The 16,389-nt window shown below is 46.4% G+C and overlaps 1 protein-coding gene across 1 annotated transcript; it reads left to right on the top strand.

Moving 5' to 3' along the window:
- Window positions 1-316: 316 nt before the first annotated feature.
- On the top strand, window positions 317-16,044 carry LOC104374867 (serum paraoxonase/arylesterase 2). The gene is made up of 9 exons (XM_086614843.1): window positions 317-390; window positions 4,524-4,594; window positions 9,257-9,312; window positions 11,050-11,215; window positions 12,381-12,507; window positions 13,330-13,530; window positions 14,181-14,262; window positions 14,799-14,927; window positions 15,886-16,044. Exons 1-9 carry the CDS (start codon window positions 317-319, stop codon window positions 16,042-16,044), a joined length of 1,065 nt encoding a protein of 354 aa, XP_086470969.1.
- The last annotated feature ends 345 nt before the right edge of the window (window positions 16,045-16,389 follow it).

The following is a 16,389-nucleotide window of genomic DNA, read 5'->3' as shown; positions in this document are numbered from 1 at the left end:
TTTTTTGAATTACAGAATCTGGAACTTACTCCACTCGCCTCCCACATGGCTGCTGTAACACGGAGCCTACAGAGCGGCACCGACTCCGGCTCCTTCTTCTGCCCTTCTCCCCTCTGCCCCTGTCCCCGGAGATCCGCAACTCGTTGGCCGGGACAGCGGGTTGCCAGAGCCGCATCTTCAGGGAAAGTTCCGCGTTCTCCGCCGTCGGTTCGGGCGGGCCAGGCCGCTCTGCGCGGGGCGGGGCGGGGCGGCGGGGCGGGACGGGACGCGGCGGAGCCGGGAGCGGGGAGCGGGGAGCGCGGCACGGGGAGCAGCCATGGGCAAGGTGCTGGCGGTGGCTCTCGTCGGGATAGCGGCAGCCTTGGTGGCGGAGCGGCTGCTGGCCTTTCGGTGAGCCGCCCTGAGACCGCGGGCGCAGCGGGACCCCCGGACGGCCCGGGCGGGAGCCGCTTACCGGGGCGCGGAGCGGGGGGCGCGGGGTGTGGAGCGGCTCCCGGTGAACCGGGCGTGACGCCGCTGTCCTGGGGGATAACAAGGGTGCGAGCAGCCGGGGGATGCCGGGGAACTCGGGCGGGATGGGCTGCCGGGTCTCAGAGCAGCGGGCTCCGGGGCTGAGCCCACCCCGCAGGTGGGGGATGGCGGCCGGTGCCCGCCGCGGGGCCGAGCCGGGTGCCCCCCTCCTCGCCCCGAGCGTGGAGGCACTTCAGCTCCTTATCGGGGACCTGACTTCAGTGCAGAGCAGCCCTTGCACAAGCACGGTTTCGGTCAGAGGGGAAGGGTTCATCGTCATCACCATCATCGCCGTCATCATTATCATCAAGGGAACTAGAAAAACTGGGCGCTGGCTTGCTCAGCAGTTCTCTTCTCATCCTCGGTCAGAGATAAACTCACTTCAGGAGCATTTGTCCAGCGGAAATGCCCTTTGCAGTAAGGGGGATGTGAAATCCTCCCCGGCAAGAAGCTGGAGTCAACCAAAGGGAGAAGGTGCCCTGGGGCAGGGGGGCTGGTACTTCTGTTTTTGGAGAGGCTGCAGTTAACAGGAGTATGCCCAAACTGGCACCTGTGGATTTACCTCATCTTCTGTCGACTGGCAAAACATAAGTGGCAGCCAGGTTGCCAGAAACTTGAGTTATTTGCTACCGCAGCTGACCTCTGGGTAGTGGTAGCCCCTGTGTATGAGGTTTCCTCTGAAGGAGCACGGACTCTCACGATCTTAAGTTGGGACCTCACTCTCTGTGATCTAAAATACCCACTCGTATGGTGCTGATGGGTGGTGAGGTGTGAACGTGGACACTGGTGTTACAGCAGCTTCTGTCCTGAAAGCTACTAAACACAGAGCTGGTTGTTTCAGGCCAGAAAGGTGAAGGGAAGTTACTGTGTTGCAAGGCCCCTATGTCACTATCATTTTGCTGGTGTCCACAAGGATGCCGAACGCCTGACTTCAAAGCAATGACATGCAGCTAATTGATCTTTGGATAGATAGTAATTGTAGCTAATTACAGAGGGAGGGCGGTACTCCCTGGAGCCGAGTATCCCACATAGGTGTGTGCGCATCTTGCACTAAATCCACCACAAGCATCAGTGATAACTATAGCGGAAACCGGACCCTCTTGCCCTGCAGTTGCAGGAGCTGGAAAACTCTCCCAGGCTTTAGTGGGGCGAGCCGTTTCAAAGCACCGTAATGAGCAGGGGACCCCCAAATCAAATGAACAAATGCAATACTGGGAATCTGGTAAAGTAGAATCTCCTGACAGACTCAGGATCCCCCCAGCCTCTGTAGCTCTCTGTGGGTTTTTCCTGCTTGCTGTGTTTTCTGCAAGCTGCAGTGTAGCAGCAATCTTAAGACAGTTGCGGAGTTTGGAAACACAACTTCAGGTAACAGAATACTCTAAAATAATTTTATACAGCCTTCAGAAGAGAGAGAAACTGTTGGTAGTGTTAACTCTTGCTGTTATCCATCCTCCACCCAGAAGGCAGGAATCCAGCAAAGGCTTTTTGCTGTTCCTTCTGAGTTTGGTATATTCTGTCTAGATAGTATGACACAAGGATCCCTGAAATGCTTGAAAGATAAGGCTTGGAGCATTATTAAAAATCTCTTACAAACTAAATTCTTCTTAAATCAGGTTTGTTTATGCATCTATTATACTTTTGATAGCTACCAAATGGACCTGAGTAGGGCTTGTGCAGCAGAAAACAGGTGAAGTTCTTGTGTGTTACCACCTGAAATTACACTGATTCCGCTACTGACATTTTAAATTGCTAATTCTTATGTAAAAAAAGGTCTGAACTAATTTGTAAAACTTGAATGTGAATTTTACTGTTACTGTTTTCCTCAGAACAATATGCATATGATATTATTGTTCATATAGGTATCTTTATATACGCACACAGCGTTGTCATTTCATAACACTCTGTACTGATATGGTCCTCAGCTTGCATACTGTGTTCGGAACAGCAGAATGCTCACACAAAGATGCTGACAATTTGAAAAGAATTGGGAGCAAAAATTAAGAGGTGATTTTCTGTCCTGTCAGGAAGAAAAACCCCAAAGATCTGAGACTGGTTAGTCTAGAGAAGAGGAAAACTTAAAGAGAGATGGGTCTTCAAACCTGCAACAGGTTGCTGCTGAAGAAAAGGGAATGCCAGTGGTCTGTGTCACACAAAGTGAGACAGAGTGAGGAGGATTGAAACTGGAAAGAGGAACCGGGACGGGTTGGGGGTGGGGGGGGGGAGGAAGGTGCTACGAACTGGGTTTGTACCAATTAGCAAAATTCCTGCATTTTTTGAAGTTGCATTCCCCACAGTTTGCAGGTCGACTGTGTTTTTAGTAAGGCCAGTGGGTTATTAGGCCATCTGGCTCAGTAGCTAAGGCTGTCTGAGCTTTAGTGTCAGTTTACTTAACTGACATATTTTGGAAAAACCTCTATATATGCTGCAGGCTTATGGCCAGTGTCCTTTTGAATTACTCTCGTTCCAGCCCATGAAGCGTTTCCCTGGGAATACTGTCAGGATACCATCACTCCTCCTTGGCTGAGTTCCTGCTGTGCTTTGGGCTCAGGGTAGCTTGCCCACTGGCCACGAAAAGCTGATACAAATAGGGAAGGGAAAAGCCCTCAGCAGGCAGTGGTGCAAACTTTGGGCATGATCACCCCGAGCCAGCCTTGGGGGCCCGGTGGGTTCCGCTGTGCTGCGATGCCGGGGTGAAGGGGGAGCTGATATCCCTCCTGTGCTGCTTGTGGGCTGGGAGCTGCTGCAATTTGCTGTCAGGACCCCTGAGATTGGGAAGAGGGGAGGGATTGGGAGAGTTTGACTTGGCTCCTTTCCCTTCCTGTCCTCTGCCCTTTTTGCTCTTTTTTCTTCTGTTTTTTTTGGGGGGTTATGTTAACAACTTGTTTCAATGATACAGCATCAAAGCAATTTAGAATTCATAATTAAGTGACATACCATACAGTGCTCAGCTGTATTGCATATTTTTCATACCACGGACTGATAGTGCTGTTTAGTTTATGCCTAAAGCTATAACATAAACACAGCTAGGTTTTGCTATGGGATCTTTGCATTCAGAACTTCCTGTTGTTGGAGTAAGTACAGCCTCAACATGTGTGTATGACAGGCATGCAAAGGAGTAACTATGTAAGTTTAAAAGCTCTCTTTTGGGAAAAAAAGGAAAATAAAGAAATATTCTAGTACACTAGCTTGATATTTTTACATAGAAACAGAATATATTTGCTTATGGCACTGTGGACCACCATGGTCACACACAGTGGTTCTGGTAGTGAGACGCCTTTCACAGAGACTTGTAGACAGCTTGGAATGGAGGAGATGGAGAAACAGGAATTAACGTGTAGGTACCTGTCTGTACCTGCCTGTCCACTAAAGCCTGAGCCAGAGATGAAATTTTGTGGATATTTAGGAATTAAATAAACGCTGCTGAAGGATAATGTTCTGGGTGGGTACCAGGAGAGAAGAGGAAGGGACAGGGTAATTGCTGAAAATCATACTACCAAGTCCTACCTGTTGTTAGGAAAAGGGTAGTCGTGCCTTGCAATAACACTATCACTATTTTTGAATGTGGTCTAAGAAATTAAGAAAGTGCTACTGCTGGTGGCCTGGTCACCAAAAATAGCCAGTGGCTTGGGGTAGAGGGTCACCCTCTCCTCCTCTGAAACGCTGGTCCTAACTGCAGGGTGCTACGATATTTAGGTGGCTGAACCCTGAAGAAAATGTGGCTATGTTGTTTTACCATTTGAGCTGTGGTGGGTCATGAGAGCTTCTTCCTGAAGCTCATTAGTCAGGCTCCTGAAGATATTCAGTGTAGCAGAATCAATCCCTGGCCATGTGTAACCATTGCAGTGATTTGGAGCAATTGCTATTGTCAGTTCTGGGTTTTGCTTATTCAGTATTTCATGGCTGATTTGTTGCTCCGATATGTCAGACAATAAAAATAAGATAAAGCTATGCTAAGAATGTTACCTGTTTTAAAACTGGCTGTGTGCAGTTAACTCTTCTCTTTCATCTTGCAGGAACAGACTGAATGCTTCGCGGGAAATAGCCCCAGTAACCCTCCCGAATTGCCAGCTCATTAAAGGGATCGGTACGTGCTCAAAATAACTGAATGCATTGCTTTTGTCCAGCCTTATTTTGCAACTGCTTCTTAAAGCCAGCTACCAAGCATGCTCCTGAAAACAAAGTGCTAATTTGACTTTCTTTTGTTACTTGGACTTAGAGGTAGGGAGAAGCTGCAGGAAGAAAATTATTCTGAAAAACTAGCTAGTTTGGTATAGTACTTTTTGCCTTTGATATCTAATATTTCTGTCCCTTTTCTTGAAAGTGAGTACCTTGCAAACACGTCTCCTTTGCTCAGACACTTAGGAAATTATTTGGCTCTTAGAGGAGGGTGTGCTGGCTCTTCAGGCAGGTACCTACAGGTGGCTGTCAGCTGGTGACATCTTGAAAACAGGACATGCTGCAGGAGTGGAAAGCTGTGGGAGAAGACCACAGGCATGTGGCAAAGGAGCAGCTGCTAAATGCCAGCCGGGATCTCCTGCCTTAGCGCCTCATTTTGCAGAGATTTAGGAGTGGGCCGGTACCCTGCTGTGCAAAGAGCAGGCAGGAGCTCACCGCGGTTGTGCAATTCAGCTGAGTGGTTTCAAAGAGCAAGGGGTCCTGTTTGGTGCCTTAGTCTGGTTTGCAAAGAGGTTTAACAGAGCGGCTGAAATGTTGACTTTGTACTTTGGGTCATGTGTTTAGCACACAGCAATATTTTGGTCTTGGTTTTTCTCTCCCTTTAGGATAGCCAGAGTATAAAATGATTAGCTTTAAAATGGGTTGCTTTTTTGTGTCTCCCTTTCCCACAAATGATATATTTTGGAACTTAATGTAGGCTTAATGGCTGGGGGTTTTCTCCTCCTTAGTATTTTCAGAAATGTCTTGAATTCTGTTGAAATTTGCATGTGTAAAAAGTCATTGGATGAGCTTTAAGAGCCTTGCCTTTGAGCTTGCTTAGTCACTGTGTTGATTTCATGAATCTCGCTTCTTCCTTGTGTCAGGAACCAAACGTATTTGTAAAGTCAAATTACTGCCATAAATGAGTGTGTGTGGAGTTCCTTTGCCTGAGGTTATATGCAGAACAAATTGCGTTTGAAAAAACTTCCCAGGTCTTCTAAATTGAGCTGTGATTTACTCATATGAGACTCTGAATAAAGCTTGTTTGATGGTGATTCATATAAAAAATTGAGGAAAGAAGGAAAGCTGGAAATGGCAAATACGGTTGTGTTTAACTCCCAAAGGAAATCTCATTTTTGGTGCCTGGCATTTACATGGAGATTAGGTGAATTCTGAGAACCTGGCTCTACTCAGAGGCGGTGGCAGATCAATTTGCAGACCTGCGTTTCTGCTTCTCGCTGTGCTCCTGTAACACTGTCCCTTCACACGGAGCTCTGCGCCTCACCTTGGCTTTGCTCTGCTGTTTGCTGCTCTTTAGAAGAATTAAACCACCAAAAATTAGTTCAGCATGTCTGATATGGCAGAAAGACAAATAACAAAGGATTTGTGCAAACTTGAAAGTTGGCATGTTCCAGCGAATGTCTTTCAAAATTGATTTTATATGACTGGGGGTATTGTATTACTCAGGGAGACCAAGGACCCCTAACATCTAGATGCTGCCTAGGTAGCACTCTTGAGATGGGGGATTTTGCTGTACTCAGATCTGTAAGGTTGCTCCTGTGGGTGACTTTGTGTAAGGATATCTTTCTACATGGACATCTTGGTCCTCCTGGGCCTTTTTCCTTTAAAATCTTGTGATAAAGTCGAATAAACAACCTGTCTTTATTTTAATCTTTAAAACAGTTCTTCTGACCTCTTCAGTGGGACATAGGTAATAAGGTGGATCAGCTCTGAACAAATTAATCTTAACCTATCCATTCTGTATAGAGAAGAACAGGCATATGGCACAGTCTATTGTAATGATGTTAAAAGCGGTGCGTACATAGTAAAGGAAGCAAACGCAGAGTAAATGAAAAAATTCCCTAGTGAACCCTTTTCTTTCTGCTCAATTTCATCCTTTCTGTGTCTCTCTCATTTTTTTAAGACTTTCACCTATTCTGCTTTTCAAACATTGCGCAATGGAAGCACAGATGCAAATATTGAACAAACCGATAGAAACCTGCAGCTTATCCTCAGCTGCCTTCACAGATATGTGTAGGAAAGGCTGTATTTGTAGAATAAACAGTGTCTTTTGAATTATATGAGTGTCTGCTCATGTTACTGGCTTACAATAAACTAACCATATGTCTTGAAGTAATTCCTGAAGTTCAAGAAGCTACTATAGAATTTGCTAGAAATGCTTGCATCTTGGAACAATTCATGGGATACAGGAGAAATAGTCACTTGCTTTTGGACAGGAAATCCAGATGAGTTTTTTTTTTTTTTTTATTGGATGCATCTGCGCAATACATCACACTATAAGAAAATAAAGAACAACAAAAAAAAGGTTTTTAGGGTAGACAGTAATTTTTCTCGGTATCTTTAATTTTTTTAAAAAATGCTGTTTATTCAGATAATCCCATGGACAAGCTGGGCTTTGTGATACAATTCAGCAATATACTGGAGGTAACTCGTACCTAATAAACCAGTTCGTAACTCTCCTGTCCTATATGATGCCTGTGACAACAGCCCAGAGCCCTCCCAAAATGGGATCCCACAGGAGAGCTCAGGAGCTTTCCTGTGTCCGGCTGTGTGTCTCCATCCCCTCCTCCCTGGTGCCAGCTCAGCAGGATCGTGCTGAATCAGCATTTTGCTGCTCTTCTGACAGCACTCGCTCTCTTCCTCATATACCAGGACCTGGCTGAGAAGTGCCCAAAATATGCTTTGCTGGGCAGTTTCTTTGGCAGTGGTTGGGTGCAGGGCTCTTGTTATGCTCCTTCCATCAGAAACTTGTACTTTTTAATTATCTGCTCCCAATTAGCCTGCTCATCTTTCTGCTTGGCAGCCTCACTAGTTCAGCTGCAATAAATGATTGTATCTCTGTTTATTCACTCACCAGTGTGCTCTGCCAGTAAAAGCTGTCTGTCCAGCTTACATCACCACGGTAATTGAGCCTCTCAGCATTTATTTGTGTTGTTATCTTTGCAGCAATCCTGGGAAGCGGGGAATCGCCTCTAACCCCATCTTATAAATGAACCCAAACTTGGAGACACCAAGAGCTGGGGCAAAGAAAAGGAGCTTGTTGCTTAAATCAGAGCATGAGCTGAGCTTAAAAAAAAAAACAAATTAAAAATTTTGTTCAGAAAACGCAGGCTGTAGATGTCTATGGGCACATCAGGGCCCTTGTCTGCCTCCTGCCTGAGCCCAGTGGAAATTCAGAATGAAAACCCAGAAGGAGGGGTAATGAGCTGGCTCCCCCCAAAACGCATCTTCAGACCTTTTGCTCTTCGGAAGGCAGGGATGCTCTGCTCATTAGTGTAACAGGGTGGTGCCGGGGATGGCTGAGGCTGCGGAGGAGCTCGTCATGGCCCTGGCCCCCTTCCTCCCTGGAGAAGTCATGCCACAGCATCTCCCCAGCACTGAGCTGGGTGAATCTGGGGGTCTGGTTCCTCCCCACAAGGGCTGTTCAGTGGCCCCAGGGTAAATTACAGCCCGGCCAAATCAGTGCCAGGATAAACAGAAGTTACATAAAAGCAAACAATAAACCCAGCTCAAATTACAGGCACCTCCTGGGGAGGGGGTGCTGAGGTGCCACGGACAGTGTGACCCACGTAGGGTCACACGGGTGGTCTATGGCCAGGAAGGAGGGGGTGCACAGAGGTGGGACAAACTGGGTGGAAAAACCTTTGCTTCGGTGGCTCTGTTAAAGAAAATCTGCAGAACAATTTCCTCTTTTAAGCACATGCTCCTGGGGGGGGGGTTAATTCAGCCATCTCCTGGAAAGTGGCTTGTGGAGAATGCTGTTGGTGCTGGTGATATGAAGAGAGGGGAGGCTTCTCTGGGGAGAGGTGAAAATGTGGGATGGCAAACGTGCTTCAGCATCAGATTAAAAGCTCTACGGAGAGTGCTTGATCAAGGCCTAAAATTGCTTTATTGTTCTTACTAAAGGGCTTTTGTTTATTTTATTTTATTTTATTTTATTTTATTTTATTTTATTTTATTTTATTTTATTTTATTAACAGGCAAAAATACTACAGGAACTACAGGAACTGGCAATATTGGAAATGATTACCTGCAGTTAGAAGTGTGATCTAACTATTAAAGCCTTTAGCTGTTAAAGATATAGTAGGTTCTCTGTCACTTGAGAGCTTTAACTAAATATTTGGCAATCTGTCTTAGTGAAGTGTCCCCGCTCAACCAGGAGAATTAGCGTGCGCAATTCCCAGAGCTGCCTTATTCAATCGCGCGGGGGAGCAACAGGTACAGTCCTGCCCTGGAAACCTCATCGCTTGCCCTAATTTCTTCTTACAGGACACTATCGCCAAAAGCGGGTGATTCATCCCACGCCACCCTGGGGCACACAGAGCTGGGTGGGAGGCTGCCCGGCCACCGCGGCGGCACCCCTAAGCCCCCAGAAAGAGGCGAACCCCAGTACTATTTCCTAACCTGGTGTTTTCGAGCGATGCCAACTTTTCCGCTGAACTTCATCGCTTGTGTGGTCATAGCAGAAAGGGACACTCATGAGAGCTGGAATTGTACTGAAAAGGAGGTTTTTTTTCGATGGGAAATATTTAGTGTTGCCTGAAAACCCCTGTTTATCTCTGTCTTGCAGAAACTGGTTCAGAAGACATTGACATACTTCCCAATGGACTGGCTTTTATCAGCTCTGTAAGTGCCTGCGCCCCCTCGCCATGCAGGGCCTTGCCTGCTTCCTGATCTGCAGAAGCCGTAGGTGAAAATTGCAGGATGGACTCTTTTTTTCTGCAAGGCTGGCTGGCTCCGTAGGAACAGCCCAGACTTGTGCCGGCTCAGCCAGCGTTTTCTTCTGCTTGAGCAAGTGACACACGTATCCTATTCCGCTGGCTTATCTGCCCACATAACCTTGAATTTCTTTCATGCTGCTTCCTTGAAATGTTGAAATGTTGAACCTCTCCCGTATTAAGAAGGTGTGTTAATTCCTTACCTTTAAAAAAAAAAACCAACAGATTTTGTGTTTTGATTCTGTTGTTCCTGATTATTTGTTAGCCTTTAGGGCATAGGTTTCCAAGCTTTTCTTCACAATCAGGATGGCTAGCAGTTGTTTTCAAAACAAACACTGATGTTTTCATCAACGTGCTCCAGGGCCACCCAGGGAATGATAGTGTCGCAAAATTCATGTCAGAAATCGTGAGCTGTCACACTGCTGCTGTTCCCCGTGGCTCCGGACGCGTTTAGTGGTGCCGTACTTCCAGTTTGTCCCCTCAGCCTGTCCGTTCGCAGAGCAGTTTGGCGCACAGGGAGCACCCACCCGGGTGGTGGGTGCGGTGGGTGGCAGGTGGTGTGGTGGCCGTGGCTCCTCGTGCCCCCCACGCAGCTCACTCCCTCTGCGCTGCTGCAAAGTGCTTTCCCGGGGGAGCAGAGCCTGTCCCTCTGCCTCCATCATGGCACGGCAGGCTGAAGCAGAAGGCTGGCCCATTATCCCTTCTCCTGGGTTTTGGTTCTGAATTTCAACTGGGCTCAGGCAGGAGGCAGACATCTGCGCTGATATGCCCAGAGACATTTAAAGCCTGCATTTCCTAGTTAAATAGAGATAGCCATTAGAGATAATGGGCTGGCTGGATTGAGAGCAGCCCTGAGGAGAAGGACTTGGGGGTGCTGGTTGATGACCACATGAGCCGGCAATGTGCACCTGCAGCCCAGAAAGCCAACCGTGTCCAGGGATGCATGAAAAGAAGTGTGGTTAGCAGGTCGAGGGAGGTGATTCTGCCCCTCTAGTCTGCTCTTGTGAGACCCCACCTGGAATATTGCATTCAGCTCCGGAGTCCCCAACACAAGAAGGACATGGAGCTGCTGGAGCGAGTCCAGAGGAGGGCCACAAAGATGATCTGAGGGCTGGAGCACCTTTCCTATGAAGACACGCTGAGAGAGTTGGGGTTGTCCAGCCTGGAGAAGACAAGGCTCCGGGGTGATCTTATTGCAGCCTTCCAGTACCTAAAAGGAGTCTACAAGAAAGCTGGAAAGGGACTTTTTACAAGGATGTGTAGTGATAGAACAAGGGGTGATGGCTTTAAACTGAAAGAGGGGAGATTTTGATTAAATCTAAGGAAGAAATTTTTTACAATAAGAGAGGTGAAGCACTGGAACAGGTTGCCCAGAGGAGTTGTGACTGCCCCATCCCTGGAAGTGCTCAAGGCCAGGCTGGATGGAGCTTTGAGCAACCTGATCTAGGCGAAGGTGTCCCTGCCTGAGCCAGGGGGTTTGGAACTAGATGATTTTTGAGGTCCCTTCTAACTCAAACCGTTCTATGATTCTGTGACATCCTGATGTGTGCTTGCAAACCCAAGCAAGGCTCCAGCGTTTTCAGCCCTGTGATGCTTGCCTTCACATTTTATCTGGGAATGATTTTCTTATATTTTGATTTTACAGGGCTTAAAATATCCAGGATTAAAAAGCTTTGCACCAGACAAGCCAGGTGAAATATTTTTGATGGATTTGAATGAAGACCATCCCAGAGCAGTGGAACTGAGAATCAGCCGAGGGTTTGATCTGGCATCATTTAACCCTCATGGAATCAGCACCTATGTAGACAGAGGTAAAGAGATCTTTAATGTGAGGTGGTGGTGAATCTCAGCCTAAAGAGCCCAAACAGAAATCCTTCTGCAGCTTTGCACTGCAGCCCCAATAGCCTGTGCTTGCTGGGAGAGAAAAAAGTTTTGGGGCTTTTTATCGTTTTTGGGCTCAGCTGGTAAAGCAAACACCTTCACACATAATCTCAGCTGTCTGAGACAGAAGGATGTCCTATATATTGGAAGGAAAGAAATGATGGGAAGAGTTTGAGGAGCTGAAAACCATGCAAAGTCAATTTTACCAATTTACATCTGTCTCACTCTGAGGTCAAGGGTTTTGAGGAGACACAGGATTCACCAACTAGTAGTGACCAGAATGGAGACTTTTGTGGCTAAACAGTAAATTATCAAATCTCTGTAAATTATCAAAATGTCTGGTGATCCATAACCAAGCCACGTTCTCCTCTCCAGGATATATTCTCCTACACCGGGCTCTGACTACCAGTAAAATACCCTTCATGCTCATGGTCTCCTTCCTCTCTTTTTCCCTGTCCCTTCACGGGGGATTTTAGCAGAGCAATTCAAAGTCTGCAAATATTAAGAGAAAGAGAACCACTGCTGCAGCTTGACCTGCGTCTCTATACAGTCACCCTTTAAGAGAAGGTGTTGGAGAATCCAGTAGTGGCTAATGAAGGATCTCACCAGAAGGACTGGGCAGAAGGACTGCAGCCTTACACAGTGTACAGGAGAGGGGTGCTCCTTCAGCTTTCTCAGGGGATGCGATAAAGAAACCAAAGAAACCAAAGTGGCTGGGCTACAAGCCCTCCTTCCAGCTGACTGTGGCTATTTCACACAACCAGTCACTATAGCACATCAGATTGCAAAACCCAGTGGCTTGGGCACAATGATGAAGCCATGATTTCTTTCTTCCTTGGTAGAAATATCAAAAATGTAGTTTACACAGCAGTTCCCCATAGAGCAAGACCGGGAGAAGAGCAGCTAGAGGTCTGGATCCAGTTACAGTGGCATCCTGCAGTACTTTGGTGCTTGTCCTTCTGCCTCAGCAGAGCTGTGAGACAAATGCACCAAACCCAACACATGCTCTGAGCTAGAGGCTGCTTCAGAGCTGTGGGTGCTCAGCCAAGCAAATTGTTGCAGAGAATTCAGCTGTTTCCCTTTCTTTTTTTAAAGACGACACCGTGTACCTCTTTGTTGTGAACCATCCTCATCAGAAAAGCACAGTAGAATTGTTTACCTTTGTAGAAGATGACAATTCTCTTGTACACCTGAAAACCATTCAACACGACCTTCTGACAAGGTATTGGAGCCAAATACCATCTTCCTCCAGAATAGGCTGCTTTGGTAAAAGCCAAAGTAGGACAATTTTTGTTTTAGAATATTATTAATATGAGATGTTTTATCTTTAACCAGCTTTCCCATTTCTCTTATTGATCACTTATCTGTGTAATCAAAAACTGTGTTTCTCCAGTCTCTTCTGTAAATGAGATTTTTAATAGTTAGATCACTAAATCAGTCTTAAGCTCCTCTGTGATTGATGCCAGTGAATTAGCTTGGCATCCATTTCTCCTTCTGTCATGTAACCCACTCTCAGGCCATTTCAGATATGAATCTTCAGACATTCTATTATTATGAATTTGCTACACTGTAAAAATAAACATACTTTTAGCTTTTGTTCTTGTTGTTGTTGCATACAAAATTTTCTTGATCTGTCCTACTGCAAAAAACAGAGCCTGATAGATAACGGTTGTCACAACTCCTACCTGTTCTCTGGTTTCCAATTGAATGTAATCAAAAGAGAGAAAAATTTCCATGGACTTATGGACAGGTAGCCAGATCTCTAGCTGATGCCCTATAGTCCTGTTCAGTTCTCAGCACTGCACAGTCCTGGCTCATGTAAAAGAAAATAGAAACAAAAAGGATATAAATAACTCAGTGTCTATCTGAAGTACCATCTGTAATTGCAGTCCCTTTATACCTATGAGATGGCCATGTCCTGGCTGGATACTGAGCAGTCCTACAATGCTTCTTCATACCTCTCATTTCATTCTTTTATTTATTTTTCTCCCTCTCATTTCATTCTTTTACCTATTTTTTCCTCTCTCTCTTTATATTTTTTTAGTGTCAATGATATAGTAGCTATGGGACCAGATAGCTTCTACGCTACCAATGACCACTACTTCTCCGACTTCACCTTGATGTTCTTAGAGGCGTTCTTGGGTTTAACTTGGTCAAACGTTGTTTACTACAGTCCAAACGAAGTTAAAGAAGTAGCAGCTGGGTTTTATTCAGCCAACGGAATTAACGTTTCACCTGACAGAAAGTAAGTTCCTCCTTGCCTTAGATTTTGTTTGATGACACAAAAAAATCCCGAAATCCTAATTTGTACAAACGGTGCCCCTGTGTCTAAACTGGCTCCTGTAAGGCCAGGTGCGACCTGTACAATGTCAGTGACATGGAGGGTTTGTAGAACAGAAGTTGCGTGTCTCGGTCTTTACCTAGAGGCAATGTCCACTGCTTCACGTGGAAGTTGATATGCAATAAGATCAAAGGTTGCTGCATTTGAACCAGCCAATGCAGAAGTTTGTGTGCATTGCTTGCGAGGAATAACGGGGCAGGATTTCTGCACGTGGGGAGCACTCTACAGTCTTAAGGTCTGTATGACTGAATTAACCAGTCCTGTGGTGTAGACAGGTGATCTTAAATCTAAAAAAAAAGCATATTTGTGGATCTCGTGATCCAAGGCCCACTTCAGTGTTGTAATGGAAGCACTGGCACGCTGTGAAGCTACCTCAGCGTCTCAGCAGGTTGGCTTCAGTTCAGTGCCCTGTGGCCTGCTTGCAATGTCGATTGCTGCGTGGGGACTGTGAGCTGGCATTCCTCACGGGAAGAGCTGGGCTTGCACAGGAGGAACTGGCTGGTTTTGGTGTCTGCTTACTCATACACATTGCTAAGAGGTGCTTTCTTTTGAAGGTACGTCTATGTTGCAGATGTATTTGATCATAATGTCCATGTTATGGAAAAACACGCTAATTGGAATTTGACCCATGTGAAGGTAAGGTGCTGCTGTTCCATAAAAAAAGAGGCATATGTGAATTTTGGACAGATTAGTCCCCATGAACGCTTGAGATTTCAGCCTGATCATGCAAGAGGTTCTGGTCTGGATGGCTCCTGCTGTGGGTTTGCAGAGGTGCTGTGTGCCCTGTTACACAGCTTCAGGTCTTCCACCCTTGCAGCAGCAACCAGAGAGGGATGCTCGGGCGTGCCACAGAGCCGCGGGGGAAGTCTGCCTGGGTCAGCGTGGGTCAGGCCACAAAGCGCTGAAGCAATCAGCAGGCGCATGGGTGTGAATGAGCCCATGGGGGGAGCTCGGAGCAGCGAGCAGGTTTCTCACCTTACAGAGAAGGGGATGAAGCGTACTGGGGGAAAAGAAAAACAGCACGGGGGGAGAAAATACTTCTTAAAAAAACAGCCTAAGTTATGTCAGATGAGAGTCTTGCATAAGTCTATTGGTTATGTTACAGTTTGCTTCCAGGACTTCTGATAGCTTTAACTTCTCTCTTTTTCTTGTTTTATCTCTGTATTGCATAGACGCTGCAGCTGGACACTCTGGTTGATAACTTGTCTATTGACCCTCACACCGGAGACATCTGGACAGGATGTCATCCCAATGGGATGAAGCTGTTCTACAACGACCCGGAAAATCTGCCTGCCTCTGAGGTGCCTTTTGGGAGACGTCACTGGTCTCTTGACTGTGTCTGTGCCAGAAAGTTGCTCTGTTCAAATCACCCTGGTGTAACTTAACTCTGCGTTACACAGAGAAGTGCCTGGCCAGCCTTTCTGAAAGCAAAGACCGAGCTGGATTCCAGCTTATAGCTTCTGCTCTCAAGTGGAAATCCTGAACAGCGTATGCTGGCTAACAAACACCTATTCAGACCCTTAGGAGACAACTGAATAATTTCCACCCAGTAGCTCAGTCATTCTGGACTCCTCAGCCTGCTTTCTGTGCAGCTGTGGCCACGCAATCAGATTTTGATGAACTGTGTTAATTACCGAGCCAGCACCTCTTTGCCAAACAAAAAAATAATTGACTGAATGCAAAGCACAACCAGAAACGTTTGTGCTGGAATGATTTATCTGTGCAAGTGTGGTTCATCAGTAGGTGACACTGTAATTCTTCTTTCCTTCCGAAATCAATGAAGTACTGGCATCAGCGCGCCAGTGGCCGCGAGTGCAGGTGGCTTGGTTGGTGTCTGATTCCAGCCTTATCTGAAGCTCCTCATAAGACATTTTTCCAAGTTATCATGTTCAATAGCAGTAGGTTTATGATTCTAGGCAGTTGTTTACTCTGTCTGGAAAAAGCATGAAAATAAGAAGATATTAAGTCTTAGGCTGAAAAAACCTGTGCACATGCCTAATGCTGGGGATGGCTGCCTGCCTCACGTACGGAGGTGGAGTCTCTGTTGCACAACCATTAAAAGAAAATAATCAGTCTTCATGGATCATGCTTTGCTGAAGCAGAATTTGTGGCCCTATCACAGGAATCACTTGGTTACGGTTACCAGCAGCTGATCAACCTAACTAATTTGCTTAAATTGACATACTGATGTTCCCTCCATCCATGGAGGATTTTCACCTGTGCGGCTGTTTCAGCAGATGTATCCCCCTCCTCCGGCAGGTCCTGCGCATCCAGAACATCCTCTCGGAAGAGCCTGTGGTGACGCGTGTCTACGCCGACAATGGCTCCGTGCTGCAGGGAAGCTCGGTGGCGTCCGTCTACGAGGGGAAACTGCTCATCGGCACTGTCTTCCACAGAGCGCTCTACTGTGAGCTATAGCTCGTCTTGCGGGTAAGATCTGCTCCAGCGGAGAGGATTTAATTCCTTGGGAACTCGCGCAGTTTCTGCCAGATTTGCTAACAACAAGACTGTTCCGATAAAGGTTAACTAGAGTCATGGAAATATGTTTTTGCCTTCCTCTTCAAAACATGAGTTTTACTCAATAGTAAAGGAAATGGAATTGAAGGTGAGACATTAGTTTATTTCTGTAATGGGGAGGACCCCATGTCAGTAACAAAGGGTAACTTTGAAGTTCAAATTCAGATTACAAACAACTAAACTGTCAGACATTGAATTACCTGTTGCGAACGGACTCCTGTGGTTTTTTTTTCCCCCACAGAAAAC

The sequence above is a fragment of the Tauraco erythrolophus genome, chromosome 7 (genome assembly GCF_009769465.1).
Source record: "Tauraco erythrolophus isolate bTauEry1 chromosome 7, bTauEry1.pri, whole genome shotgun sequence".
NCBI lineage: Eukaryota > Metazoa > Chordata > Aves > Musophagiformes > Musophagidae > Tauraco > Tauraco erythrolophus.
This window is presented reverse-complemented; position numbering and strand designations above follow the sequence as displayed.

Bases quoted from the DNA above. Each gene is read 5' to 3' on its own strand.
- LOC104374867 (XM_086614843.1), top strand. From the start codon at position 317: ATGGGCAAGGTGCTGGCGGTGGCTCTCGTCGGGATAGCGGCAGCCTTG. The intron at 9,313-11,049 runs GTAAGTGCCTGC...TTGATTTTACAG, and splicing joins GACTGGCTTTTATCAGCTCT to GGCTTAAAATATCCAGGATT. The intron at 14,263-14,798 runs GTAAGGTGCTGC...TGTATTGCATAG, and splicing joins GGAATTTGACCCATGTGAAG to ACGCTGCAGCTGGACACTCT.